This window comes from Limanda limanda, chromosome 5 (genome assembly GCF_963576545.1).
Source record: "Limanda limanda chromosome 5, fLimLim1.1, whole genome shotgun sequence".
Classification (NCBI taxonomy): Eukaryota; Metazoa; Chordata; class Actinopteri; order Pleuronectiformes; family Pleuronectidae; genus Limanda; species Limanda limanda.
The window spans coordinates 24,896,446-24,923,502 of record NC_083640.1 but is presented as its reverse complement, the minus strand read 5'-3'; the positions used below and the strand labels follow the sequence as shown (position 1 = coordinate 24,923,502).

Genomic DNA, 27,057 nt, shown 5'->3' with positions numbered 1-27,057 from the left:
TCCACAATAAAAGAGACTCTTAAAAACTCACCACAAAGACACAGTTTAACTTGAAGTCTAATATAAATATTACAGAGGAGCTCAGGTGATGCAGGAAAGAGGAAATATTCAGGTTTCTAAATATAAATATCAATTCTGACTCCTCTCCAGATGAGGGCGGTAGTGCGCTGATAGGTTGTTTGCCGACCTTCATTAAACATCAAACGAAGAATAAAAAGGAGGCGGAAGTGCTAAGTTAGCAAAGAGAGAGGTAAACAAAGGCCGCTCTGTGACGTAATAAGGTACAGTACTCATGAACAGACATATTGGATTAAATATTATATGTATTTTATTTATTTTGTTGAGCCTGGACGTTTTATTTTAATTGTCATTTCCTCTACGAAACACTTCCGCACTTCCTCGGTCGAGCAGGCTAACACAGCTAATGCTAACTGATATTAAAGGTAGCTAGCTAACATGTTAGACCTCAGGTTAAAACAGTGATGGAGCCGCATCGTGATTAACTGAGCATGTTGTCCTTCTCCGTCAGGACCGAGACACCGAGAGGAGACACTGTCCCATGGGTCCGGAAGATGATGGACAACCCGGCAGCGACTAAGAGCCACGTCCCCTGTCTCTCCTGGGTGAGTCCTCATGGCTGGTCTTCGAGCTCCACAGGGCAGGGAGCCCTCCTGGAGCCACTGGGCGGCTCCCAGCACCTCGGCCTGGGCTCGTCCTCTGACCACAGACCCTCCTACGACCACCTGCTGGGTCCGAGCTGTGTGAGCGGCCCCAGCAGCCTCCAGTCCCCCCAGTCCCCCCACAACATGTACCAGTCTGCCATGTACAAACCCCCCCACGTCAGCAGCCACCCAGCAGCCGCCGCGTTGTTTACTGACACTTCGATCCAGAACCATGGAGGTCAGCTCTGCAGGTCCCAACACGTGCCGCTTCTCTTACCCCACAACCCGTATCGACCTCAATTAACCAATCAGGGCTTAGCAGGTGGACTTCAGGGTCTGCCCATGAGCCTCCCAGCGTGTGGACAACGTCTCCATGTCCCTCAGGCTCCGTCGGGGGGGATGAACGTGGAGTCGGCTGGTGTCGCTGGATACGCTCAGGGCTTCGGACCTTCCACCTCTCAGGAGCAGGCTCAGTGGATGCCTTCATTACACAGCAGGGGTAAGAGGTGTTCTTAATAAGTTTAAAGAAACAAGCCTCTTCAGTGGGGTCAAACATGTCAGGTTGGATTTAAAGACGATATAAAGTTTTTGTTAATGGAGATTATCAGTCCCACCACTGAGGGAAGAGTGAAATTCACTTAGGTAAGGTAATAAATAAGTAAAAGAATCAGAGACTGATATAAACACAAGGAACTAAAGAAGACTTTTGTGCAATTTAAAGCAATGTGTTATAAACATGAAGTACATGAACATACTGGAAAAATGTTTTTTAAATCGAACTTGAAATTAACTAAAAATGGGGGTTGGATAGATGATCTGCATATTTAAGTTGCATACATTCTTTTCTTTCTTTGTTTAGTGATTGATTTCCTTTATAAAAGTAAAATGCCTCCATATAGATTCATATTATTATTGCTGTTCTCAAGCTGTGGTCTCAGGTCCAGATCCGCTTCCGTCCTTTGCAGCTTGTCCCCACAGACACGTGAAGCGTCCTTGGGTCTCTTGAAACGCACTTTATATAACTTCAAGCTACTATTATTATGTCTCATTGCTCTCTCCCCCTGTCATGTTTAAAATCTTAAAGCATCCGTCTCACTTGTCTTCTCCTCAGGGGCTGAAAACAAGTCTGGCTGTGATGCGGCTGCTCAGTGTAACAATGAGCCATCGCACAAGAACAGAATTCCACTGGTGAGGAAACAAAAGGGCAAACACCAAAACTCACTAATTATGTATTATATTATTATATTAGCACAGATCTTCCCAAACATAATGTGTGTCTGATACATTTCTGACAAAGCAGTTTGAAACCTCAGAGGTTGACAGAAAGAAAAAAGCATTTGCCAAATGAAAATGTGATTTCAAGACATGTCAATCAAGAGCTGTGGAGTTTTGTTAAAGATCATCACCATCACATTATAACTTTTATGTATTTTTTGTATTTGTATATACTGTCAGCCCGACAACGAGAGGCAGCGTTCAGCCATTTTAAATCAACGTGCACAACTTCTCAAACAACTGGCGGAGATGGACGAACTCGTAAGTGTGTCATGGCTACTCTTCAATTTACGGTCATTATTATTTCTGTAGATATTTGCCACCCAGTATCTCTGTGAAATGACAATTATAAAATAAAGTTAACAAATTCATGCTATAAAGATAAGTGTAGATAGTTGTAATATAGATAATTTAATAGATTTCTTCTGCCCTTTAAGCTGGATTCAATACCTGCAGATGACACCGGTGATGGACGCTCTCTGCACACAGCTATGCAGGTTGTTGAATTACTGTCTTTGCACCACACTCAATTATGAAATCTACATAAATTACTTTACCACGTTTTCTCTGTAAATTTTAGGCTGTAACAATATGGTAGTCAAACTTCCACACCGTGACTTTTCAGATTTCTGACCATCTTCTTGTTGTGTGTTTTGGTTTTTCAGTCTCATCTTTCAGCTCATTGCTCATCACCTGCTTCCTGTGATGAACATGTTGAGACCTGTGATTTGCCGGGTGATCCCATGTCAGCAGGAGAATCACTGGTACTTACCTGCATTTCTGATGAGTTTCTTCGCTTTTGATTCTTAACAAATAGTACAGTGTAGATTTTAGAACGAAGCAGTTCATCATTTCATCTGATGCGAAGGGATGGAAACTAACTGAAACTACATAATACGTTTTAATCGCATTACACTTCCTATCCTTGAGAAAAATGTATTTGATATTTACTTAAATTTAGTTTGGCCCATGTCCCATTCATTTACATAGTGGAGGCATGACCTATACTGCAGCCAGCCACCAGATGGCGATGGAGACGGTTTGGCTTTATTTTTAGGGAACAGCTCTGATACAAACCTACTGAAAACTGAGAGTTTGCATTTTCATAGCATCCTTTCTCCGATTGGACTGAAATATTCTTGGATAAGTTTAACTTGATCCATCCAAATCTAAAAAAGTAAGAGTAAGATTGCAGTGATATATACAGTATACCTGTCTTAAGATATATAACATAATTAATACACGCTCAGTCATTTAATGTTGCTGCGAATTTTGACCTCATGTCTACATCCAATTCTTTCTACCTTTTTCAGAAAAAGGAGAACACTTCATCCGAGTCAGGCGAAGACACTGATCCGGATTACTTTCCAAACGATGACGGAGACTTCTCTGACGTCCAGTCTGACACTGACTGGAGCTCGTCAGATAAATCGAGTCACAGTGCTTCCTCGACCCCGGATGAAGAACCTTCCGAGGGGAAAACAAAGACGAAGAGTTCTTTGTTTAAGGACAAAGGTGCAAAAAAGTTCTCTGCAACCAATCAGAAGAAGTCCTCTCAAACTGTAGTGTTGCCAACTTTGAATACGAAGGAACAGCGTGTGTACGACAAGAGGAATTACTGTTTGTTTTGCTCGAAGCCGCAGTCCAAAATGGCACGGCACTTTGAGAGGGTTCACTGCGACAAAGCCGAGGTTGCAGTTGCTTTTCAATACCCCGTCTTGTCAAGAGAAAGACGAAAGATATGGAAAAAACTCATAAATCAAGGAAACTTTGTGCATAATAAGAATGTGATAAAAGCAGGAAAGGGAGTACTTGCCGTCCAAAAACGACCACGCAAGCCTGGACAAGCCCAAGACTTTCTTCACTGTCTCTACTGTCACGGCCTTTATGTGAAGAAAGCTGTGTACAGACACATGAGAAAATGCCCAGATAAAGTAAAGGATGAAAATGAATCTGAATTTGGAAGGAAGCGTATTGCATCGCGGTGCGCGCTCGAGATCTTTGGAGATCTGGGCATCAGCGATGGTTTCAAGGACATTGTTTGTGAGATGATATACGACGATGTTACAAAAACGGTCATCGACGACCAGGTCATCTTGCAGTTCGGTGAGCAAATGTTCAACCAGTACGCCTCCGATGTAAGGAAGCACGATTATATTCGGCAAAACCTCCGTCAGTTAGCAAGACTTGTGCTCGAAGCTCAGAAAACAACCCCGCTGAAGAACCTGGAGGAATTCTTCTACCCTTCAAGCTTCAGGCACGTGGTGGCTGCAGTGAAAGTGCTGGCGGGCTACGACCTCGAAAACAAAACATTCAGCATTCCTTCACTTGCCATCAAGCTGGGTTACCACCTGCAGAAGGCCTGTAGCATCGTTGAGGCTAATGCGGTGAAGAGCGGTGATACGAGTCTGGCAGAGTCGGCAAAAAACTTCCTTGTGGTGTATCAGAAGAAATGGAATAGGCTCATTTCTTCAGGTGCGTTAACAAATCTCAGAGAAATAAAAAAGACCACGGATAGAAATGTGCCAATCGCCCAAGATGTAAGGCTTCTGAATTCCCACCTGGACACGGTTCATCGTCTTGCTGAGAACAAACTGGGAGAAAACCCTTCTGCAGAAAACTATGCTTGTCTGGCCAAGGTGATACTGGCCCGGACGATCGTGTTCAACAGGAGGAAACCTGGAGAGGTGTCGTCGATTCAGCTGAAGACTTTCATGTCACGGAAAAAGTCCAACGTGCTCGACGACATGGACGTGTCCGTAACAGATTTGGAAAGAACCATGTGTGGGATTTTCTCTAGAGTTGACATAAAGGGCAGCTGTGGGAGAATGGTCCCTGTTCTATTAAAACCCTCATTTGTTTCAGCCATGGAGCTTCTCGTGAAGCTTCGTGAGACCTGCGGCGTCCCACAGAAGAATCCCTTTCTCTTTGGCCGGCCGTGTGCGCTCTCTGCCTACAAAGGCTCGGAGTCCATCCATCACTTTGTCAAAGAATGTGGAGCGAAAAACCCTGAAGCACTGACATCGAGAAAGATCCTGAAGCATTACCCGAAGATGCTCCAGCTGATGAACCTGGATGACGAGGAGGCCAAACTCATTTTTGGCCGTCGTTATCAAACGAAATCCTATCAACAGAACGGCTGCATGCAGCAGGATGACATGGATTTTGAAGGTAATACATTTTCAGTTTAATGCCCTTTTGTGTCAAGACATGGTTTCCAAGTAGAGTGTTCAGGTATAATCCCTCCACAAGAGTCAAAGTGGGCGTGTAGTTTTATTAGGAGAGAAGCCGAGGCTGTAAAACCAATGGGAAGTAATCAGAAGATATGAGATCCGTATGTAAGTAGAAAACTTCCTTTTTTTGTTTTTAATACAGAGAGGTTATATCCTGAAACAGGACAACAAGCTGCATCATGGTATCACACTGAGCTCTCCGGCACGAGCTACCAACAAGCAGATGACTATCAACAAGAACATGGATCAACAACAGGCAACTGCAGGACTGTTCCTACTCAACAAAGAGACAAAGGTAGTTATGTTGGTCATGAACAAGCTTTTTATCCTGTTTTTTAAGTTGTGTTGCTTGTAGAGATTTTCCTCATTGCAGTATTGGTTTTCAGGTATTATAAAGCCATTTGATTTTAGGGCAGATCCTGGAATTTATTTCACTTTCTTTAACATTGCGATTCTACTTTTGACGTTTCATTGATTTCCTAAGTAACTAGAAATCATTTGAGTACATGTCTCCACCGAGGGCCAACACACTCTTAGATACCAGTCCCCCAAATATACCTGATTTTTATATCAACCTGCAGATCCGCACTGACACCAGATTTTGTTGAAATTCAATTTAAACGAGTGGGTCTGTGGGGTTTTTCCACTTTGTTTAACATGTTGAGATATGTCATTAGCCGTGACAGAGATATGCAAACTTTACTTAACATCCCCCTGTAGCTGTTCACCTGTGGTCAAACCTAATGTAATGTCAAAGTTTCCAGCCTTTGTCCACAAATGGGCATGTCAACTGAATTTCTTGTGTGTCTCCCCCCCCCTCCCACAGGGTCTCAATATAAGGGCAAACAGAAGTGGGAAGAAGCAGAGGTCCGAGCTGTTGAAAGACACATGATGCGTTTCATTGAGGGACACAAGGTGCCTCAGAAAAACGACTGCATCCAGTGTCTTGAGGCCGAGGCCAAAGCACTGAAGACCCGTTCTTGGAAGGGTGTGAAGGACTACGTCAGAAACAGGATCACTGCGCTAAAAAGACAAAGTGGCCCTTCACAGGCCTGACCCGCCGACAGCAGCAAGACGTGAGAGTGGAACCGTAGCAGAGGAGAGGACGAGCTCAGAGGATATGTTATGTTTCAAGAAAAACCTGTAATGTGCAACGTTTTCATCTTCTTATCCGTCATCTCCCTTTTTCCCTCAATAGTTTAAGCCTGTTTTTTATCGGTGTCCACATCTTCTGCAGCACTGGGAGCATTTCGGAACTGTACATTTTTTATTTTTATTGAAATGGTTTTTGGTTTGCACTCGTTCCCAGGCATCGAGCTTTCCTCCAAAATTACAGAGCGATTTTCTGTGTAGATTTTTATTTTGCATTCTTCTGAGGTTCATTCAGAGACGGCTCATGTTTGCAGGCAAATTACGTGATCCACAGTTATGCTGATACATTATTTTTGAAGCTGTACGTTTATCTTCTGTGACCAAGTTTCCATGTACATTGTATTATATTGTTCTGTTTGGTTGACTAATATATGAAAGTTTGGCATTGTAACACAACGTTCCAATAATAAAACAAATATGCCAATTTATTTACCACACATGAGCTTTTCAATCGTCTTATCTCCTTCCATGAATTGAATGACTTGAATATCATGAATATATCTATTGAAACTTAGTTATAGCAGCAAACTACCATTCACAACCTGAGCAAATTCAAACTACCTTAAATATTCAAATTCATCTTACATATGGGAAATGTTAAAAAGTAAAGTATTTTATAATTAAATGATCTGAGTGACTCAAGTTTAAAACAATAGCTTCTAAATTAATGTATTGGATACAAATTTTAAATATTTTTCTCTGTGATTTGGTGGTAATGAATTAATGTTAATTCATCTATATAGGTATGTATCATGTTTATACAGGCTATAAGATATTGTTTGAAATATACATTTTATTTAAAAAGTAGATAAAGACTTTTTAAAGACTTGAATTAACTTTTTTCCATTAATAACTGTATAAATGAGAGAGTACAGAATATTAAATGCATTACTCTGGTACCATATCTAATCTAGTGCGCATGCGCTTATAGAGGACAAAAGTCGACCATCTTGTCTGCAGCCAGGTCCCTCTATAGTCTCGATGCTTTTATCTTGTAGCGTCAACTTCCGTGTCTCGTAAAAAGAGCAGTGCCGCGTGCTTTTACTGTGAAAGGCAGAGCGGAAACCCGCTTGTCGTGACTCTCGCTAGCATGATGCTAACTAGCGTTGTGTCATGGATGACAGCGACTGAACCTGCGGAATCGAACCTGCGACCGGTTCCTGTCACGGATTGGATGTAACGTACAGACAAAGGGAGGAGATGGAGACGATCACGTGCCGCAAAAACCTGCAGTTTACGTTAATGCGCAAAGGTAACGTAACTCCTCAGCCGTGTTTTCTTCAGATTCATTCATTATTAACGCACCCAGGCGCATTCAACCCTAACCCTAACACATGGGTTCAAATCCACGCATAACGGGTTTGAAGATGGACACATGACAGCTAACCTAACGTGAAGCCAAAGCGTCTCGATCGCCACCTGGTGGTCGGCTGCAGCACAGCTCATCTGTCAGCCCCAACTTCAATGTGGAGATTTGTTGTCCATCTTTATAAACAGTCTGTAGCTTAAGTGAGTGAGTCCAAAATGATCAATTAAGCTAATAACCAGGGGTGTAGTGATTGTAGAGAATCTGCTTTTAGAATGATGCGTTTATGTCAGGTTGTTAACGTAACCTGATGTCGGTGTGATGGAGCTAAATGCGAAAGTCACAAGATATGATTTTCTCAAAGATGGCGCCCAGCTAAAATATGCTTTTTTTGTTTTTATTGTTTGTTTGTAGGTAGATAAGATATCTGAAGGAAACACTTTTATTTTGAAATTTGATGTTTCTTCGCTAGGTCCCGCCTCAGAGGAGAAACGCACCTATCCGTGATGGTTATGGACGATGATGGATGCCCTCTCAGCCAATCAGAGCCGGACACCCGGTCCCCAGTGGGCGGGGCAGAACGGCTGGTCCCCAGCTTCACCTCCAGGACCCCTGTGCCACCCTGTGCCCAGCTTTCAGCACCTCAGCCTGGGCTCGCCCTCTGACCAGCGGTCCGGCCACGACCACCTGCAGGTATCGAACCACGACTGCCTCAGAAACCACAGTCAGGTCTTCACTGGTGATGCTGAGCAGAGCTCTCAGCATTTCATCCCCAACGCTCACGTCTCTCATGTGGATCCAGCTGTGAGCTACGAGAGAAACATACCTCCTTGTTCTCTGCCTCTTGTGAACAACGGGTCGCAGCCCTCCAACCCCCAGGGGGCGTCAGCGTACCCCCCTCACAGCCCGTACCAACCACTACCCCCCCCCTTCCAACCTCCATACTCCCACCACGTCTCTCTCAATGGAGCTCAATCACTCCATCACACCCCCATCAGCCCTCCATCATTCGGACAGTGTGCAGACCAGAATCCACAGTGTGCACAGCAGCCTGCGTTTCAGAAGAATGTGGATTCTCCTGTCGGTGCTGGATACATCCACACCCCGGCCTCGCCCGACTCCCCCATCCAACAGCAGCCTCACTGGGCTCTTCCATCACAATCTAGAGGTACGTGAACACGTCGTAAGAACACGATACACATGCATACATGTCGCAGAGTGTCCAGCATGGGGTAGAATTAACTAGAAATTAGAATTCCACAATGAGCAATTTTTCTTCTTTCAAGGAAGTCCTGTCGTCTAAATGAAACAAGCCCACTTTTTCAATTAATCACTCATGTCTGAAGGTTTCCTGCATCTTTGTTACTGCTCTGTTTTCCCCTCAGGAAACACTGAGGAGTTTGTTCCCAGTGCAGCTGTACAGGACAGGAACATCGCTCCACAGGTGAGGAGAATACAGCTTATCAGCAGATTCGTTTTTCAATGACCTGATGAATCCTTTGGCCAACGTAACGTCTCAAAATTATATAAAACGCTCATCACAGATGTGCACATTCCTTCTTAAATGTGTGTGTTTTGTTTTTCTGTCCATAGCTTAAAACATAATCAGTCTAATGTGCTGTGAAACCAAACGGCAGCAAATCCTCAAATTGGTAGAAGCTAGAACCAGGTTTCTATGAGGAATGAAAATCAGAATAGACGAGTAATCGGTTAATTGTTTTAACTCTAGTCAGAGATTCACGCTCAAACTTTAAAGCTTTAAATGTAGCCAGTGATTATGTTCGTGGCAATTCTGGATTAATGAGACATTTTATGTTAAGCTTCAGCATTAAGGCTGTTTATGTAAGTCAAGTAGTTAAAGGGTGGCTTTGACTTTCTAGACTTTAGACTCAACACAGAAGTGAGATGTAAAGTTTAGAGAATGACTCTTTCTGTTTCCCCTCTGCAGTCTCCTAACTCAGAGTCCCGCTATGGCCTCGACCCGGAGCTCCTGCCCAACGCTGTAAGTTCTGTCGCTCGCTTGAGATCTTTTCCTGACTTGTCCGGCTCCTTTCAGGCCTTTAGAGTAAGAGTAAGGGAAGTAAAGGGGTCAGTCCTCTGATGAGTACAGCTGCAATTGGCTGATATGAGCCACGGCTGAGTTTGTTGCCAATATGCATTGATACAAAAAATTTGTTTTACAGAATAAACATTAGATAAAAGATGTGTATTTATTTTTAAATTTGTAACCGAAACACATTTTATTTTCTAAATTCAGACTATATACTTTGTTTTTTCTTTGTTTACAGTTATTTATATAAAGTTTTTTGTCAAACTGTAAAATAAGCCTCAGTTTAATTTTCTCATAATTCATAATTCTTTGAAAACTGCCTCTTGTAAATCTTCGTGTTACCCCCTGTCATCTCCCTACATATCAATATGGCTTGGGCACTACTATATATACAATCTACTATATATGTTTCTATATAAACAATAACTATTGTAAAAGTAATAAAATGATAGACCCTTTTGATTGACAAGGCCTGCCCCCCGCTCCGTCTCCCTCCCTGTGTTCCAGGTGAAGGTGATTGCAGAGGACCGGGCAGAGTGGGGGGGAAAGGTCTTTGTCTCAGAGCCTTTCTCCCAACTTCCTCCTCTGGCAACTACTTCCTGTATCGTAGAAGACAGAGGTGACCAACACAGTCTGTCTGTCTGTCTGTCTGTCTGTCTGTCTGTGTGTGTGTGTGTGTGTGTGTGTGTGTGTGTGTGTGTGTGTGTGTGTGTGTGTGTGTGTGTGTGTGTGTGTGTGTGTGTGTGTGTGTGTGTGTGTGTGTGTCTGTGTCTGTGTCTGTGTCTGTGTGTCTGTGTGTCTGTGTGTGTGTGTGTGTGTGTGTGTGTGTGTGTGTGTGTGTGTCTGTGTCTGTGTCTGTGTCTGTGTCTGTGTCTGTGTGTCTGTGTGTCTGTGTGTCTGTGTCTCATCTGGCTCTATGGGTCAAGACATCATTCTGAGCATCAACAGAACTCGAAGCACACGTTATGGCCGACACATCCACAACTTACACAATGACTGTTTTCAAACACCATACAACTTTATGACTTAACTTATTAATGTGAAGTATAAGTTATGTTGTGCCTCATGAAATATCATTATTGACCTTGTCTCTAGGCAACACGAGTCCCTTTGCCATCCGCTCCCTCTCGTACTGTGTGCCCTGCGAGGGTCAGACCGCCCTGCTCAGTCGCCTGCCGCTGGGAGCTCTGGTCACTCCTCTCTCAAAACAAAATGCAGGGGAGGTCAGTTTTCATTTAATAATCTATTTGACAACAGAGTAAAAACAACAACATTGACAATGATACAACATACAAACAGAGAAACATCACAACATGAAAGTCTCTGTGAGGATAAACTTGTGTGTTTCCTGTCGTCTCCAGGAGCCGGTCCCGCTTTGTAAGGAGCCAGAGTGTGTTCTGGGCTGTAGCTGCTGCGGAGCCTCCATGTGCCCGGCGATGGGTTGGCAGGACTGTGGTCAGAGATTTTATTGCCCATTCTGTGGTAAACTCAGTGAAGGTAAGACGAAGATCAGGTCAGGAGCACGGCACCTTCACCGCACCTTCATCGGGTGGAGCTGCTGCACCGAACATGATGGTTTGTGCTTGTTGCTTCCTTTTGATTGGGTTCTTCTCTCCTGTCCTGTGCGTCAGTGCCGTGGCAACACTACCAGCCCACCAAGGGAGTGGAGGGGGCTCGGGTGGACAAAGACAAGAGGCCTGAACTTAGCGTGGGCTCATACGAGATCCAACACTCTCAGAAGGTTTGTTCCACCTTCTCTGATTGTCAGCTTTGTTTCAATATCACCAACTCCTAAGAATGGACCTCAAACATACGGCCGAGTCCAGGGAACCCAACACTCGACCAATTTGCTCCAAACTTTACACAATGCACTTCCGTTGCCTGAGGAAAGTTTCCGTGTTAGGTCTAAGTTGTATTTTCATTTCAGGGTGAACCTGCTGCACTGCTGCTCGCCATAGATGTGTCTGCCTCAGCGCTGAGAGGAGGACATTTGGAGTTTGTAACACAACAGATCCACTCGCTGCTCGCCTCTCTGAACAGGTACAACACACTCCCACTGCTGTAGGTGCATGCACACACATACATGCTCATAAATGAAGGGGATCTGGCAATGACTGCTCAGTAACATCCACTCACACAGACACACACTCGCTTGCATTCAGTTGAATCTCTTCCCTGGACACTTCTCCTGACTCAAGGCCGGCGCATGCTTCTGTGTCGTCAGGGGCCCGCAGGCACGCAGCTGTAACGCAGGACTCGTTCTCATTCATGGTTCTCCAACCGTTGCGCGGGTTGCCATGCAATTCCCCGCCAGAACACTAGGCGCAGTAATGTTTTTTGTCGAAGTCGGCTCTTCTTCGTGTGTTGCACGAAGAAGAGTGTGTTGCACGAAGAAGAGCGATTTATTTACATCGCCACGGCGGCTCCTCAGAGCCTTTTTCTGGCGGAAAAATCCGCCGGTTAGTGACGGGTTATACTAGTGGACATAGTGTTGGATCTCTTCTGCCAAGTGCTCTTCTATCTGGTCCATATTCGTTCTTCTAAATCTTCCGTGGTTTCCGGGCATGAACCGGAAATGCGACTCCGGAAATGATGTAGTCAACAGACCAATCCCAGCCCTCGTGGCCGGGTGACGCTTGCGGGGCTTTGCCGTCTAGTTAGAAAAATTGGCCGACGCACGTAAGGACGTAGGAAGGGCCGTGAGGGGCCCGGAAGGGCTCCTGCGTCTCCGTTCCCGTGAAAACGCAGAAGCATGCGCCGGCCTTTACACTGACTTCTCCTTACCCAAACCTTAAATAATATCTCATATATATATATCTTACCTTGTGAGGACTAGTTACGCACACACACACACACAATCACACACAAACACACACACACACACACACACACACACACACACACACACACACACACACACACACACACACACACACACACAGTGATGAGTGAAAGGTTTTCTGTGGGACGATGTGCTGGAGGAATTCTGAACTTGAACATGCACAAATCACTTGAGCATGAAGCAGAAATGAATTGATTCCTTTATCTGCAGTGCGACATGTTGAGCCCTTTTGTAGGGATGCACCGATCCGATATTTGTATCGGTATCGGTACCGATATTGAAGAAATTTCTAGATCGGGTATCGGTGACAAAGGGCCGATCCATATCGGCGGATCTATTCAGTGTAATTCTATGCTGTGCGCTGTGAGTGACGTCATACGCAAGCAACACGCCGTGTTTACAAAATGCAGCGAGCGAAAGGATCAGCTCCCCCGTGTCACTTATGAGTTTAACAGCACACTGGGGGGGTCCGGTGGTGCCTCACGGCGTCGCTGGTGCGGGGGGCTTTTTCTCATTTTCTTGGGACCGCGGGGTGGTGTCCGCCGGAGGGGCCCCCAGCGGGCGACGTAGCTGAGGTGATCCCCGAGAAGGGCCCGACACACGTCCAGAGTCGCCGCCGCTGCCGACCGCCGTACCCGGTCCCCTCCGACGGCCCGCCTTCCGCACCGGCGACGACTCTGGACGCCGGTCGGGCCCTTCTCGGGGATCACCTCAGCTACGTCGCCCGCTGGGGGAACCCTCCGGTCGCGCGGGGGGAGCTGACTCAGAACTGGTGCGGACCAGGGGAACCGACTGTTTAATAAGTATCGGTATCGGATCGGTATCGGCCGATACTAAACCTCAGATATCGGTATCGGTATCGGAGGTGAAAAAAGCGGATCGGTGCATCCCTACCCTTTTGAAACATTTGTTTACGTTGTGGTTCATAAGACCAGACGTTATTTTTCACTCTGGGGATTTTATGAAGTGATAAGTGTAGTTATTTTCCTTATGTGACAGAAGATGAAAGTGTTTTGATTTACGACAAACTGCAAATGTTGCAAGATGCTTCAATTTCAACCACATGTCAAAGTCAAATGAGAAATTAGAAAACACAAGTTCCTTTTGATTGTGTACTTGATGCACAACGTGACATGGATCAGAATGAGACTGGAGGAAATCTTACATTGTCTTACATTGTTTATTGTTATCTAGCAGTTAATGTATAAAAGAAGCACAGTTGAAGGTCATGAGATGATACTCGCTCCCTGGAGAGTTTAATTGTCAGTATCTTCAGTGAAAGACGGACCCTTCCTCCTAATCCGCTTCTTCTTTAGTCCCTGTACACAAAGACAAACATGTCAGACATCAGTATCAGCTGCAGTGACTGCGTTGCACCTTTGAGTGTAGGATGATATGAACATGTATGAGTTGCATTTGAGCATAGTGCACAGTACATACATAATTGTCACTGGCTGACCAGGCAGGGTAGAGCTCAGAGTGGAGCTTCCTCTCCTCGTCTGCTTTATGGAAATATTTTGCCTGCTCCTCTTTGGACATCGACCTCCACTGTGGACACACAACAACACAAACACAAGAATAAGTACACACAGATCCAGGTGAACAGGTGGAGGTTCTGCAATGAAACCACCCACAGTGTATTTGTGCTGGAGGAAGAACAAACGTTACTGTTAAGATAGCAAGAATTATAGTTAGAGGAACCATTTAAATTAGAGGTGTTGTCTTCGACAGCGCTCACAGGCAGAAAGCTTTTAAATCTTTTATCAAACTGTGGTGAAGTTTGCGTGACACCAAGAGTTTCAAACACACAGAGCAAAGACACCTACTGTTTGTCCAATGACTCTGTTGACAGCCGCGCAGTTCTGGTTGTTGAGCTGTAGCACAACCTGGGGCCTCTGTTCCATGCGGAACATCATGAAAGCATTCGGGGGCTTCGGGATATACGGCCTGCTCTCGTTCTCTGGCTGCCTGATATACTTTCTCTTTCTGTAGGGAAACAGTGAAACAGAGAGAGAGCATTAATTTCCGCTTGTTAAAACTCAGTGGTCAGCCCCAGATGATGAAGCTGTCAGGTGCACTTACTGTGGAGCTTTGAGCTTAACTACCGGAGCGACAGGAGGAGCTGTGTAGGGCGGAAATCCATAGACGACCTTTCCATTTCTAGACACAATCAGGCAGACACATTAGATGACAGAAAAAGTGGGTTTGAAGAGACAACCATCACAGCTGTGTGTTTGGTTGCATTGACGTGTGAGATACATACATGGTTCCAACACGAGCCAGGTTCGACCCGAAGCCCTGAGGGAGAGGCCTTACTGTCATGTTGTGGAGCTGGAGACACAAACACAAAGTTTCAGTAACTGCTTGAATGATAATAATAATTACAACTTAATGCAGATTTATTTAGCCTTAAGGCCGATTTTTGCTTCTCCGTTTTTTCCAAAACGGTCAGATAAGAACACCCTCTCCAAGCGCCTCGGACAGCTTTTCGTACACCTCTGATTTTTCTAACTGTCCGTGTTTATTTCGGAGACCCCACGGACAAACTTCCTGCTTCACAATAAACACAAACACAACTACGATTCTACGATTAATGTGACGTGTGTGTTTAACCAGCGCAGTTGTCCGGCTGACGGTGGCTCGTTAGAGCACTGACGGCATGTGTGCACGGTCACATACGGTTATAACGAGCTTTCAAAACGGCGCTAGCGTGCTAGGCTAGCGGGCTAGCAACCATGCTAACTGCGGTGGTAACAGTGCAAAAACCCGCTGTCACGACTTTAATTCCACTGCTATCATGACACTGTTTCTACAATACCGTCAGGTTAGAAGCAAACAATGGGTAGTAGTTAGTGTCGGGAGTCCCTGCTGACTGTGTGTGGAAGCTGGGGGGGAAGCTAGCTGGGGGGAAGCTAGCTAGCTCCGTGTAGCCTCAAGCAGATTCAAGCTGTGGAATCAGCAAAACAGTTCGGAAACAAGACTGGGGAACCGCTGGGCTAAGAAACGATAACATCAGCATTTTGACCTGCTGGGTGTCACTTTATTTAGTTCTGTTAGTTGCCATGGTTCAGTGTGTGGGAGGCCAGCCGACAGAGGTAAATAAACACACGTGGACTTCTTCTTCCCAGAAATGGGGTAGGCTTCTTTGAGCTCGTCTTCCGTTGCGCTACCTATGGGTTTGGCGGTGAATTGTTTTCAAACATACAGTCGTCGGACAAGTAAAAATCAAAAAGACTCTCTGGTCTCCGTGCGTCCCTCTCCGCGAAACGGATACGTAGAAGCATACTGGAGCCTTTACTTCCCTCCCCTTTACTAGCTTGTGATATAAAGTACTCCAGCTATTTGTCTATCAAATGAGCAAGGCAGCCTAATGAATCCCATTAACAAGCAGTGGCTTGAATCCAAGCCAAGAGATAGAGGGGGTTATTTGGGCATCTAGTTAAATCCTCACTCAATCTTGACAAACTACACATTACCTAAAAGCACATACCGTTAATTTGGCGGCTGCTTAATTTAAAGCATGCTAGTATACAAAGCCAAACAGTAATACAATAGAATAAAAACTAAAATTTCTAGGACTGCAAAGCAGCACTGGGCTGGCCCGAGCACATGCATTTTGAAGCGTTGCATTAATTTATATAAAAATAAAATAATCACTGAGGACATATTGACACATAGAGCTGTTCAGGGCTGGACTCTGATCATGAGACAGTGTGTGGTGGTGATAGGACAACGCAAAGTGGAGTTCCTTTGGCGAAGGATGAACCTTCGCTGTTGACACGGTTTGAGGAAATGTCCCAATTCTGAGAGAGAGAGAGACGTCACCTTTGCAAGACATAAAGTTTCCTTTGATCTATGACGACTGACACTGCAGAAGTGGAGTTGTTTGTTTACGGCTCAGCATCAAAGGATTCATGGTCCATGTATGTCCGCGTTACAGAACATCGTGTTTTAATGGCGTCTAATCAAACTTTGACGCCATAGTCAAGAATGTGAGCATGTTAAAGCCCTCAAAAAGCCAATTCATTTGCCTGAATAATAATAATAACACTAATACTACTACTACTACTACTTCTCATAATAATCCCCTGTCAGTGCTCTGGCCCTAATAACACTGTCCTGATGCTAACATTGTCATCCCAACTATGACCACCCAAAGATTGATCCTCTGTCATAGTTGCTCTGTGTTATATCCCAGAACTCAGTCTGGATCACTACCCTCCGTTTGGGACTTTTTGTCAGACAGGTATTTATAATGTTCTTATGGAATCGATGTCTTAACCTGTTAGTACCTTACCTGGTTGTGGCCTAACTGAGCTGCACCGTAGTATGTATAGTCAGGCGGCAAGAAAGCTTGTGGCTGGTACATGGGAGGAGCAGGATCCGGTGCAGGCATGACTGGCTGCTGCAGGCGGAACCGTGCTTCTCCCGGAGGCATGTAGCCGTATGTGTTAGGCTGCTGGGGGCCATACATGTCCTCAGCTAGGGCATAATAAGGAGGAAGAACAGGACAGTCGCTCTGTGCAGCTTGAAATCCAGGCTCAGGCAGGACCTGCTGCTGTTGGCTGAGCGGTGCAGCTTCCCGAGGCAGGTCGCACTCTGTAGGGCCAACCATGTCCCTGACTGGGGCATTAAAAGGAGGAAGAAGAGGAAAGTTGGTCTGTGCAGCTTGAAATCCAGGCTCAGGCAGGACCCGCTGCTGTTGGCTGAGCGGTGCAGCTTCCCGAGGCAGGTCGCACTCTGTAGGGCCAACCATGTCCCTGACTGGGGCATTAAAAGGAGGAAGAAGAGGAAAGTTGGTCTGTGCAGCTTGAAATCCAGGCTCAGGCAGGACCTGCTGCTGTTGGCTGAGCGGTGCAGCTCCCGGAGGCATGGAGCTCTCTGTCTGAGGCCCCTGGGGAGCCTCAGTAGCAGCCTCATGAAGAGGAAGAACGCTGGCCATGTCTGATACCAAAACGTCCATCAAGTCAAAGTCAAAAACACAGTTGGTCATAGACTCCTCTACAACCTCTTGAATCTCTTTATCCATCGTCTTTGTAGATATTAATAAAAATACTTGCAAAATGGAAGGAAATCTCTAGGTGTGTCTTTGATGAGCGCAGGTAAGACAATGAGCTCATATCTAAATTGGGTGAAATATCTATTGAGTATGGAAATTCTAAAAAGCCTTTAATGTCTTTGAAGAAGATCAAAGGAACTGCTGCTCATTGCTTTTGGAATGTCACGTTTTTTTTATTCCCAATCAAAGTCAATTATTTGCTTATGAATAAAATCACATATCACATGATTCAAAAGATGCACTTCTTTATTTATACAGACAGAGAATCCATATCAGGATGTGTGAGAAATAAAAACCACGATAACAGTGTGGTTGACTTTGATGAAAAACATGAATACAAGGACTTTTATCAGCAATAAAATAATCCAAGCAAAAACAATAGGGTCCTTGAACTGTCAGTGCTTGGGGCCCTAATAAAAGCGTTAGTTGGTCATTTAAAGGTGAAGTGTGTAAGATCGCATTAAACTCCCCCCTCCCTTCCTGAGCGAAAGGAGAGCTACTGTGGCCCTCATTCGTCAAAACACAGGACGACCTAACAGAGCTGTCTTCTCTCCAGTAATGAGGAGTCTATAGATCAACATATTTTCTAATGTTACTTGTGTATTTCCTATGTAAACAGTAGTTGATAGTTTACATGTAGAAAATATGTCACTGCGCTGTGGTATTGCTTTATTACTGACGTTAGGTAGCGGAATTAGCTGAATGCTAATGCAGGCTAACGTTAGCAAACAGACTCGTACAGGCTGATAACACGGAGACGCCGTTAGCAAGAGAAGAGGAGGAAGAGGCAGATGATCTGTGAGGAAGAGCGTGGGGGAGGGGGGGGGATCTTATCAGTCGTAGACTGACAAGCGCAGATACAGAAACACATATTTACTTCAGTATACAAACCTAAAAGAAAAACTGCATTAATCTCTCTCCTCTATATTTTACACACAAACACGTTACGCTAATAATTATATAAAGAATATCAAATAGTGAATATATTAAATATAGAATATACTTTGAACTAGGCCCTTCTTCAAAACTAAAATTTACGTGAAGCACTTGTTTCTATTTACAGCTGTTACCCTGGATACTGTAGTAATACGAATACAGCCGCTAGAATAAAACACACACACACACACACACACACACACACACACACACACACTTCATTTAGCTGACGCTTTTATCCAAAGCGACTTACAATTGCATTCAACCCCGAGGGTACAAACCAAGAACAACAAGAATCAAGACAGTACAATTTCTTCGAAATAAAGCAAAACTACAAAGTGCTATAAGTAAGTGCCATTTTAGTGCTACCAAAGTGTTAGTTTCAAAAGTGGTTAGTTTTTTTTTTTTTAGTTTTTTTATTCAAGGTACAGTCGGAAGAGGTGTGTTTTAAGTTTTCGGCGGAAGATGTGTAAACTTTCAGATGTACGGATGTCGAGTGGGAGCTCATTCCACCATTTAGGAGCTAGGACAGCAAACAGTCGTGATTTTGATGAGTGTGTAGCTCGCAGTGAAGGAGCAACGAGTCGTTTAGCTGAAGCAGAGCGGAGTGAACGTGCTGGTGTGTAGTGTTTGACCATGTCCTGGATGTAAACTGGACCTGATCTGTTTACAGCATGGTATGCGAGTACGAGTGTTTTGAACCGGATGCGGGCAGCCACTGGTAGCCAGTGTAGGGAGCGGAGGAGCGGAGTAGTGCGAGTGAATTTAGGTTGGTTAAAAATCAGTCGAGCTGCTGCATTCTGGATGAGCTGCAGAGGTCGGATGGCAGTAGCAGGTAGACCTGCCAGGAGGGAGTTACAGTAGTCGAGGCGTGAGAGGACCAGGGCCTGGACCAGAACCTGCACCGCCTTCTGAGTGAGAATGGGGCGTATTCTCCGGATGTTGTAGAGCATGAATCTACAGGACCGCGTTGTTGCAGTAATGTTGGCAGAAAGGGAGAGTTGGCTGTCGAGTGTCACACCCAGGTTCATAGCAGTCTGAGTGGGGGTTAGCACGGAGTTGTCAAAGTTAATAGTCAGGTCGTGGGTGGGAGAGTTTGTCCCTGGAAGGAAAAGTAGTTCAGTCTTGTCAAGGTTAATCTTCAGGTGGTGAGCGGTCATCCACTGAGAGATGTCAGTCAGACAGGCAGAGATTCGTGCTGCTACCTGTGTTTCTGATCGGGAAAAAGAGAGGATTAGTTGGGTGTCATCAGCGTAGCTATGGTAGGAAAAGCCATGTGAGTGAATGACAGACCCGAGAGTGTTGGTGTACAAAGAAAAGAGGAGAGGACCCAGGACAGAACCTTGAGGGACCCCAGTAGTGAGAGGACAAGGTTCAGAAACAGATCCTCTCCAAGTTACCCGATAAGTGCGTTCATTGAGGTAGGAAGAGAGCAGGGAGAGAGCAGAGCCTGAGATACCCAGGTCCTGAAGGGATGAGATCAGGATCTGGTGGTTCACTGTGTCAAATGCAGCACAGAGGTCTAGAAGGATAAGGACAGAGGAGAGAGAAGCTGCTCTAGCAGTTTGAAGTTGCTCAGACATAGCAAGGAGGGCAGTCTCAGTCGAGTAACCTGCCTTGAAACCAGACTGGCGAGGGTCAAGAAGATTATTGTGGTTCAGATAGGAGGAGAGTTGATTTAAGATAGCTCGCTCTAGAGTTTTGGAAACAAAGGGAAGAAGAGAGACAGGTCTGTAGTTATTTACTGCTGACGGGTCGAGGGTGGGTTTTTTCAGGAGAGGATTTACTCTTGCCTCCTACAGAGAATTAGGAAAACAGCCATTTGAGAGGGAAGTGTTGATATGATGAGTAAGAAAAGGAAGAAGGTCAGGAGCAATAGACTGGAGAATGTGAGAAGGGATGGGGTCAAGGGGGCAGGTGGTCGGGCGGGCAGAGGTACCAAGGTCAGAACTTGATTGGGAGACAGAGGGGTGAAAGAGGAGAGCGAAGGGGATGAAGTTGATGGAAGTGTGGTTCTAGAAGGAGGATCAGAAAAAGAAGAGCGTATGTCATCAATCTTTTTTGTAAAGTAGTTGACAAAGTGGCTTGGTAGAAGGGAGGAGGGAGGAGGGGGACTGGGGGGGTCGAGGAGGTTGGAAAAGATGGAGAAGAGTTTTTTGGGGTTAGAAAATGAGGATTGAATAGTAGTTTGGTAAAAAGTGCTTTTGGCTGTGGAGATAGAGGCAGAAAAAGAGGAGAGAAGAGACTGATAGGCGAGCAGGTCGTCCAGGTGTTTAGATTTCCGCCATTTCCTTTCTGATGCTCGCATAGTGGCTCTGTCGGCACGCACCGAGTCAAACAACCACGGAGCTGGGGAGGACTGGCGGACCTGTCGTGACATAAGAGGGCAGAGAGAGTCAAGAGAGGAGGACAGAGTAGAAAGGAGAATGTCTGTGGCAGAGTTAGGATGCATGCGTGAGAAGGAGTCAGTGGAAGGGAGAGCTGATAAAACACAGGATGCTAGAGAGGCAGGAGAGAGGGAACGAATGTTGTGACGGACAGGTACAGACTCTGTTGATATGGTAGGGTTGTTGTTTTGAGAGAGTAGGAGATAAAGAAGTGGTCGGAGACATGAAGTGGAGTTACAGTGAGGTTAGATGTTGAGCATTTTCTGGTGAAAATATAGTCAAGGTGGTTACCGGCTTTGTGAGTAGGAGGGGAAGGACTGAGTAAGAGAGCAAAAGAAGACAGTAAAAGTAAAAGATCAGATGACTTGTCTGTCTGGATGTTAAAGTCACCCAGGAGGATAAGTGCAGGGCCATTTTCTGGGAAGTTTGAAAGTAGAACGTCTAATTCCTCCAAGAAATCTCCCAAAGAACCTGGTGGACAGTAGAGAACAACAATAGTTAATTGTACCGGATGAGTAACTGTCACAGCATGAAATTCAAAAGACGTTGGGGTAAAAAGTGGAAGCGGGTAGAGAGAAGAAGTCCATTTGCGGGAAATGAGTAAACCTGTGCCACCACCCCTACCAGTGGGTCTGGGTGTGTGGGTGAAGGAGAAGGCAGAGGAGAGAGCAGCTGGGGTGGAGGTGTTGTCCGGTGTGATCCAAGTCTCAGTGAGAGCAAGGAAGTCAAGCGATTGCTGTCTAGCAAAGCCCGAGATGAAGTCTGCCTTGCGGGTAGCTGACTGGCAGTTCCATAGGCCCCCTGTGACAAGGTGTTGGGTATGTGAGGAACGGGTGGGATAAATAAGAGAGGAAAGGTTACGGTGTTGGTGTGAACAAGTGAAAGGCCTATAGTATCTACGAGTAGTAATTCGCACGGAAAGTTTACACATATCCAAAAATAAAAACTGTTTCTGGACCAAGTCTGTTTACAACTAAAGTTTAAAGTCACATAGAACTTACTCTTTTAACAGAGTAGGAATAAAAATCAAGCACTTTACCTTTAGCTGGTGTTGTTTTAGCTCTCAGTCACTTGAGTGAAACTGAAAACAGTAAGCAAAATATCAATAAACAAACAATCAATAAACAAACAAGCTCAAATCTCATACCATTCAAGGTAAGGCCAAAACAGTTCAAACTATCAATCTAGTTAATCTAAGACAGCAGATACAATAGTAATCTAGCAGAGAAGCTTATTAAAGAAGATACTTTGCCTGAATCCAAGTGGTCCAGTAGAATAATACCCCAGAAGTTTAAATGCACACACACACACACACACACACACACTGCACAGTAGCTCCACTATGAAGAAGTGGCAGATGCAAGGTAAACAGGCATCATGATCCAAGGACCTTTAAAAGTTTTGTCTTGTTTGTGTAGTGAGGACTGTGACGCCTTGTCGGACGTGCGTGTCGGCCTCATGACGTACGACAGCAGGATCCACCTTTACAACCTCAGCCCTGCCCTGTCCCGCCCACACATGCTGGTCGTCATGGAGACAGAGGACCTGCAGCTTCCTGTGACAGATGGGCTTCTGGTGTCCCTCAAAGACTGTATACACAGCATCGACAGGTGATTGAACATGTGAATCTCTTTGGTCCGGTTTGACATCAAGTGAAGAAAACTTCCTGCAGTTTAATTCTCTGTATGTGTCTATGCACAGTGTGTTGCAGCTTATTCCTCAGATCAGTGCAGAGTGCGATGACTCCAGTGGAGTTCCCATGGAGCTGCCCGTCAAGGCGGGACTTGCCATACTGCAGGTCGGTCATCACCGCACAAACTTTAATCAAATCTCTAGTTATTGGATGTTAGTTTTTTGTTCTGTGGCTCTGTGACTTTAGATAAAACCTCAAAGGAGACATATTTTGCTCATATGTCTCTTTTATCTCCGTTATTTTACAAACTGTCAAGGATTTGGTAGAGACAGGTTTAATTCTAATTAAACATTGTAATTCAGTGCATGTAGTGGATTAAGAATTTGTTTGATTCTCTGTAAGGCTCTGAGTTCTCCTGGCAAGCTGCTGATCTTCCACACTGCCTCTCTGATAGAGATGGGAGACACAAGCTCGTCCTCAGGGTTCTTTGGCTCCAACAAACCAAAGGTGCATACGACACACACACCTACTGTATGAGGTTTAATGTTTATATATAAGTAAAAAGGGAGGACATGACAGGTTCCCCAAAGTGAAGCCACAGTCTCTCTATTCATCTTAATTCCCTCCACGTTTGTTTTTCTCAGACCATCTTTCAGCCGTCAGAGCCGGCCGTCTCATTGGCCAAGGAGTGCGTCCGTCAGGGCTGCGGCGTTCACCTGTTCGTGCTATCTCAGCAAGACGTGGGCGGGGCCTGGCCAGGGCACATTCCATATCTCAGCGGGGGAGCTCTGCACACGTACAGCCACCTCCAGGTAGTTCAGCATCTCCTCCTGTCATTGAGTGAAGAGGAAATGTAATTTTTAAAAGTTGGTGAGCTGTTGTTGTCTTTAGGTTTAGCTTGGATTCACTATTTTGCCAAATGTTAGATGAGAAGATTGATTCCACTCCTCTAACATCAGTCTGCTGAAGTTCAGACTACCGCTAGTTAGCTTAGCTACAGAATCAACTTGAGAGGATTAAACTAATCTAAGATAACCAGTTACTCTCAATCCAAGTTTTGGCAAAGAAGTGAATAAGCATATGTCCTGAAATAATTCCACTATATTCCTTTTAAGGAAAAATATACACTGGCTCGAGCCTCCACTGCTTATTTCATGATGGAATCAACACAAAGTCCTCCTGGAGTCACTTTGAATGTGGATGACGTGTTTATGAATTTGTTTTGGTGACATTAAGATGAGTTGCTGTATATGTCCTATTTATTTGTTTACTTTGCACTACAGGGAGAACTGGACAGAGACCGTTTCACCTCTGATCTGAAGAGGACTGCAGAAACGCACACCGGCTACAAGGCGGAGCTCAGGATTTTCGTCAGCAAAGGTGAGAGCGATTTAAATTCCCTTCACCGAAGAGTTGGTTTTCACATCATTCAATTTGTTGGTTTGTTTGTTTGTATCCAAGATAACAAACAAAAAAACAACCATTTGTACCTGTCTCACCAGATTTACGTGTGTCCGGCTGTTATGGACTGTTTCTCCCTGGACCTGCCCCGAGCCAGGTCGTCATGGCAACTCTCGACCAGTGGACAACGCTGGCTGTGGAGCTCTCCCACACCAGAGGTCTGGATGAGAAGAGAGGTGTAGCCATACAGGTGGGCGGCTGTTCATGTCCATCAAAATCAGTCACTTATTATCTAATCTCAGTCTGAAGTTATTAAAAAAGTTATGAAGTTATTAAAAACCAGAGTGTATCTCCAATATTCAGGAGGAAACTTTTAAAATATGAAGAATTCTAAACAGAGTTCGGTGAACTTTGTTTATTCTCTACATGAAAACCATTCAGACACAGAGCCCAATAGAACTAATCCGCATGTGAGGCTGCTGGAGGCTCTGTTGCTCAGACAAAGTTTCATAGTGTTGCTTTAATTGCATTAGTAGACAATTTCCAGACTTCTATTTTATATTGGTCCTTAGTAAAACACTGCACAGACTAAAGCACTCACTCATACTGTTTGAGCTTCCATTCATTTGGACTCAATATCTATTTTAAACATAACCCTCCTCTGTCCTCCTCTCGTTTCCCAGACTGTTTTGTCCTACAGCACCAGGACAGGAGACAGAAGGACCAGGGTTCACACTCTGACCCTGCGATGCTCGCCTCACCTTCAGGACGCTTTCCGCCACTTCCAGGCCCAAACACTCCTCACCTTCTACTGCAAGAAGAGTAAGGCACCTGCACCGTAGATTAGTAGATTATGTAGTTGTTATATTGAGTACAAATATAATGTATCATGATATCTGTTCTGACACACTCTCATTAAATGCATATACACGTTTTTACCCAGCTTCACGGTGATTCAATATTTGTCCCATTTGAACACTGTAGATTAACATGCGGCCTGATGTGTCTGTGCAGTGTACTGTGCAGTGTTGGAGCGCCCTCTACAGGAGCTGAGGGAGGAGCTTCAGACCGAGGTAACGGAAGCACTGGCATCGTATCGTAAACACTGCTCCTCTGCCTCTGTGTCGGCTGGACAGGTGAGGTTTTGAGCCTGAGAAAATACACAACAGAGTTTTAATTTCCTGCAGAAGCTTTTCACTTCGATTTAAGGAAACGTCTGAAGGGTTTAAATGCTGTTTCAGTTATTGTAGAGGAAAAAAGAGGTAATTTTCAGATCAACACCTCTTATGTTTTAAAAATGTTAACTTTCTGAGGCATAAGATCATTTCAATCTTTTTCCCTCTGTACTCTTGTGTGTGTGTGTTTGTGTGCTGTAGCTGGTCCTACCTCAGTATCTGCGAGCTCTTCCTGTTTACATCAATAGTTTGAGGAAGAGTGAGGTGCTGCTGCCGGGCCTGAGGAACTCCATCCACCAGCGACTGCAGCAGCGCTGCCAGGTTCTCGCCATGGACACAAGCGGCACCGTCACTCACTTCTATCCTCTGCTGCTTCCTCTGGTCAGTACGACCAACACAGGAGTTTGTGTTATTCACAGTGTTATTGAGTTTAATATGTCAGATCATTTTTAGTCACACTTTCCCTCTCTCGTGCAGCCGCTGTCAGCTGACGACTCCATCACTCCGAACCCGGAGCAGGCGCTGCGCTGCCGTGCCCTCAGCCTGGAGACCAGGGGTCTGTATGTGGTCCACGCACCCCTCACTCTGCTGCTCTGGGTGGGCACCCAGGTCCCAGCAAGCACCTTGGTCGAGCTCTTCAACGCCAGCTGCTTCTCCGCCCTGACCTCTGGAGAAGTGAGTGACGGAGCCTAACCCCTAACCTGACGTTGTGTGTGTCCACGTTACCTGTAGATGATGGATGATTTACCTTCAATTTCCACAAAATTATGTCTTCTAATCAACTGCAACAGCTTAAAGTTCACAGTCACTACTTTACACTAGAATCAGTAGATGGTGGTGAGCAGTGTTGCCACAGTTACTTTGAAAAAGTAACTTAGTTACTTTACAGATTACTTGATTTTAAAAGTAACTAAGTTAGATTACAAGTTACTTTATTAGTAACATTAAGCAGCTGCCGACAACACCCCCGCCGCCTCAACATAAAAATGACAACCGGTTTTGCCAACACTCACTTTATTAGAAGTGCATTTTTAATAGTAATGTACACAACAACAACGTATAATGTATCTCCTGACATTTTAAGTTGAACTTAAAAACTATTTCCTGAAAAAATGCATGTTTTTATAAAAATGAAATAAAGACAGTCTTTCTTGACTTCACTTAACATAAATACTTGTTTTTATAAAGAATAAAAGAATGACAATCTTTCTTGACCTGACATTTAAATGTTAACACTGTAATGGAAAAACGTACTACTTATGATCTACATTGTTTATAAATGTAACTTTTAAACATGTTTTATGAACATTGTACCTGTTGTTCACACCTTAGAGAAGCAAGGAGTGGTTTTCCAAAAAGCTGTTCTGTGAGGCAGCCCGGCATTGACAGTAGTAGGGATCTTGTTTATTATGGCACGAAACGAGGGCGATTCAACTTAATTGTCGCATAGGCTACATGACTTCACTCCCAGAGACGCAAGAAGAAAATCAAATATATTGTAACGGACTGGGTTTATGTTTGGATTTGACGAATGTTCCGTAAAACACTCTGTTGAAGGAGCGTTCCGATATCATGAGGGTCAGTGAAGGGGTCGGGGTTGGACATGTGACTGTTTGGACCAATAGGATGGCGTTGTTGGGGATTTCAGGCCCTCATTGGCTGCTTGTGTTGGGGATGGTGGGGCAATGAGGAAGTGAAGTATTGTTGATGTGTGCAAGTGAGAGTAAGAGCGAGAAGTTCACATGTTTGAGTAGATGATAATAAAAGTAACAAAAAGTAGACAAAATAGTAACGCAGAGTGACTTGGATGAGTAACTTTAATATGATTACTGGTTTTGAAATAGTAACGCGTTAGATTACTCGTTACTGAAAAAAGGGGTCAGATTAGAGTAACGCGTTACTAAGTAGCGCGTTACCGGCATCACTGCTGGTGAGAGTAAAAAGCT

At 44.8% G+C, this 27,057-nt stretch overlaps 2 protein-coding genes across 3 annotated transcripts in view; both read left to right on the top strand.

The window, feature by feature from the left end:
- Positions 1-211: 211 nt before the first annotated feature.
- LOC133001691 (uncharacterized) lies at positions 212-6,759 on the top strand. Of its 2 annotated transcripts, none has more exons than XM_061071334.1 (9): positions 212-281; positions 530-1,161; positions 1,774-1,850; positions 2,118-2,198; positions 2,375-2,434; positions 2,603-2,701; positions 3,251-5,108; positions 5,313-5,465; positions 5,997-6,759. In XM_061071334.1, the coding sequence occupies exons 2-9, from the start codon at positions 573-575 to the stop codon at positions 6,224-6,226; spliced, it is 3,147 nt and encodes a 1,048-aa protein (XP_060927317.1). In that variant the 5' UTR covers positions 212-281; positions 530-572; the 3' UTR covers positions 6,227-6,759. The 2 variants fall into 2 exon arrangements, with proteins under 2 accessions (XP_060927317.1, XP_060927318.1); XM_061071335.1 differs by lacking the exon at positions 212-281 and adding an exon at positions 384-443.
- Positions 6,760-7,441: 682 nt separating this feature from the next.
- Positions 7,442-27,057, top strand: part of si:dkey-13n15.2 (protein transport protein Sec24C) — a 20,247-nt gene continuing 631 nt past the window's right edge. The window contains exons 1-19 of the mRNA XM_061071867.1: positions 7,442-7,574; positions 8,101-8,796; positions 9,014-9,072; positions 9,577-9,630; positions 10,186-10,297; positions 10,774-10,901; positions 11,040-11,175; positions 11,310-11,419; positions 11,606-11,718; positions 22,321-22,512; positions 22,604-22,700; positions 22,938-23,042; positions 23,180-23,347; positions 23,819-23,915; positions 24,038-24,186; positions 24,620-24,758; positions 24,951-25,072; positions 25,313-25,492; positions 25,589-25,786. Coding sequence (XP_060927850.1) covers positions 8,148-8,796; positions 9,014-9,072; positions 9,577-9,630; positions 10,186-10,297; positions 10,774-10,901; positions 11,040-11,175; positions 11,310-11,419; positions 11,606-11,718; positions 22,321-22,512; positions 22,604-22,700; positions 22,938-23,042; positions 23,180-23,347; positions 23,819-23,915; positions 24,038-24,186; positions 24,620-24,758; positions 24,951-25,072; positions 25,313-25,492; positions 25,589-25,786 — 2,808 coding nt within the window. The 5' untranslated portion in view covers positions 7,442-7,574; positions 8,101-8,147. The remainder of the gene's footprint in view (positions 7,575-8,100; positions 8,797-9,013; positions 9,073-9,576; positions 9,631-10,185; positions 10,298-10,773; positions 10,902-11,039; positions 11,176-11,309; positions 11,420-11,605; positions 11,719-22,320; positions 22,513-22,603; positions 22,701-22,937; positions 23,043-23,179; positions 23,348-23,818; positions 23,916-24,037; positions 24,187-24,619; positions 24,759-24,950; positions 25,073-25,312; positions 25,493-25,588; positions 25,787-27,057) is intronic.

What these genes read in the sequence shown, in the direction of transcription:
- LOC133001691 (XM_061071334.1), top strand. Translation starts at nt 573, where the DNA reads ATGATGGACAACCCGGCAGCGACTAAGAGCCACGTCCCCTGTCTCTCC. An exon ending in TGGCGGAGATGGACGAACTC is followed by an intron (nt 2,199 to 2,374) that starts GTAAGTGTGTCA and finishes CTGCCCTTTAAG; the next exon opens with CTGGATTCAATACCTGCAGA. An exon ending in CTCTGCACACAGCTATGCAG is followed by an intron (nt 2,435 to 2,602) that starts GTTGTTGAATTA and finishes TTGGTTTTTCAG; the next exon opens with TCTCATCTTTCAGCTCATTG.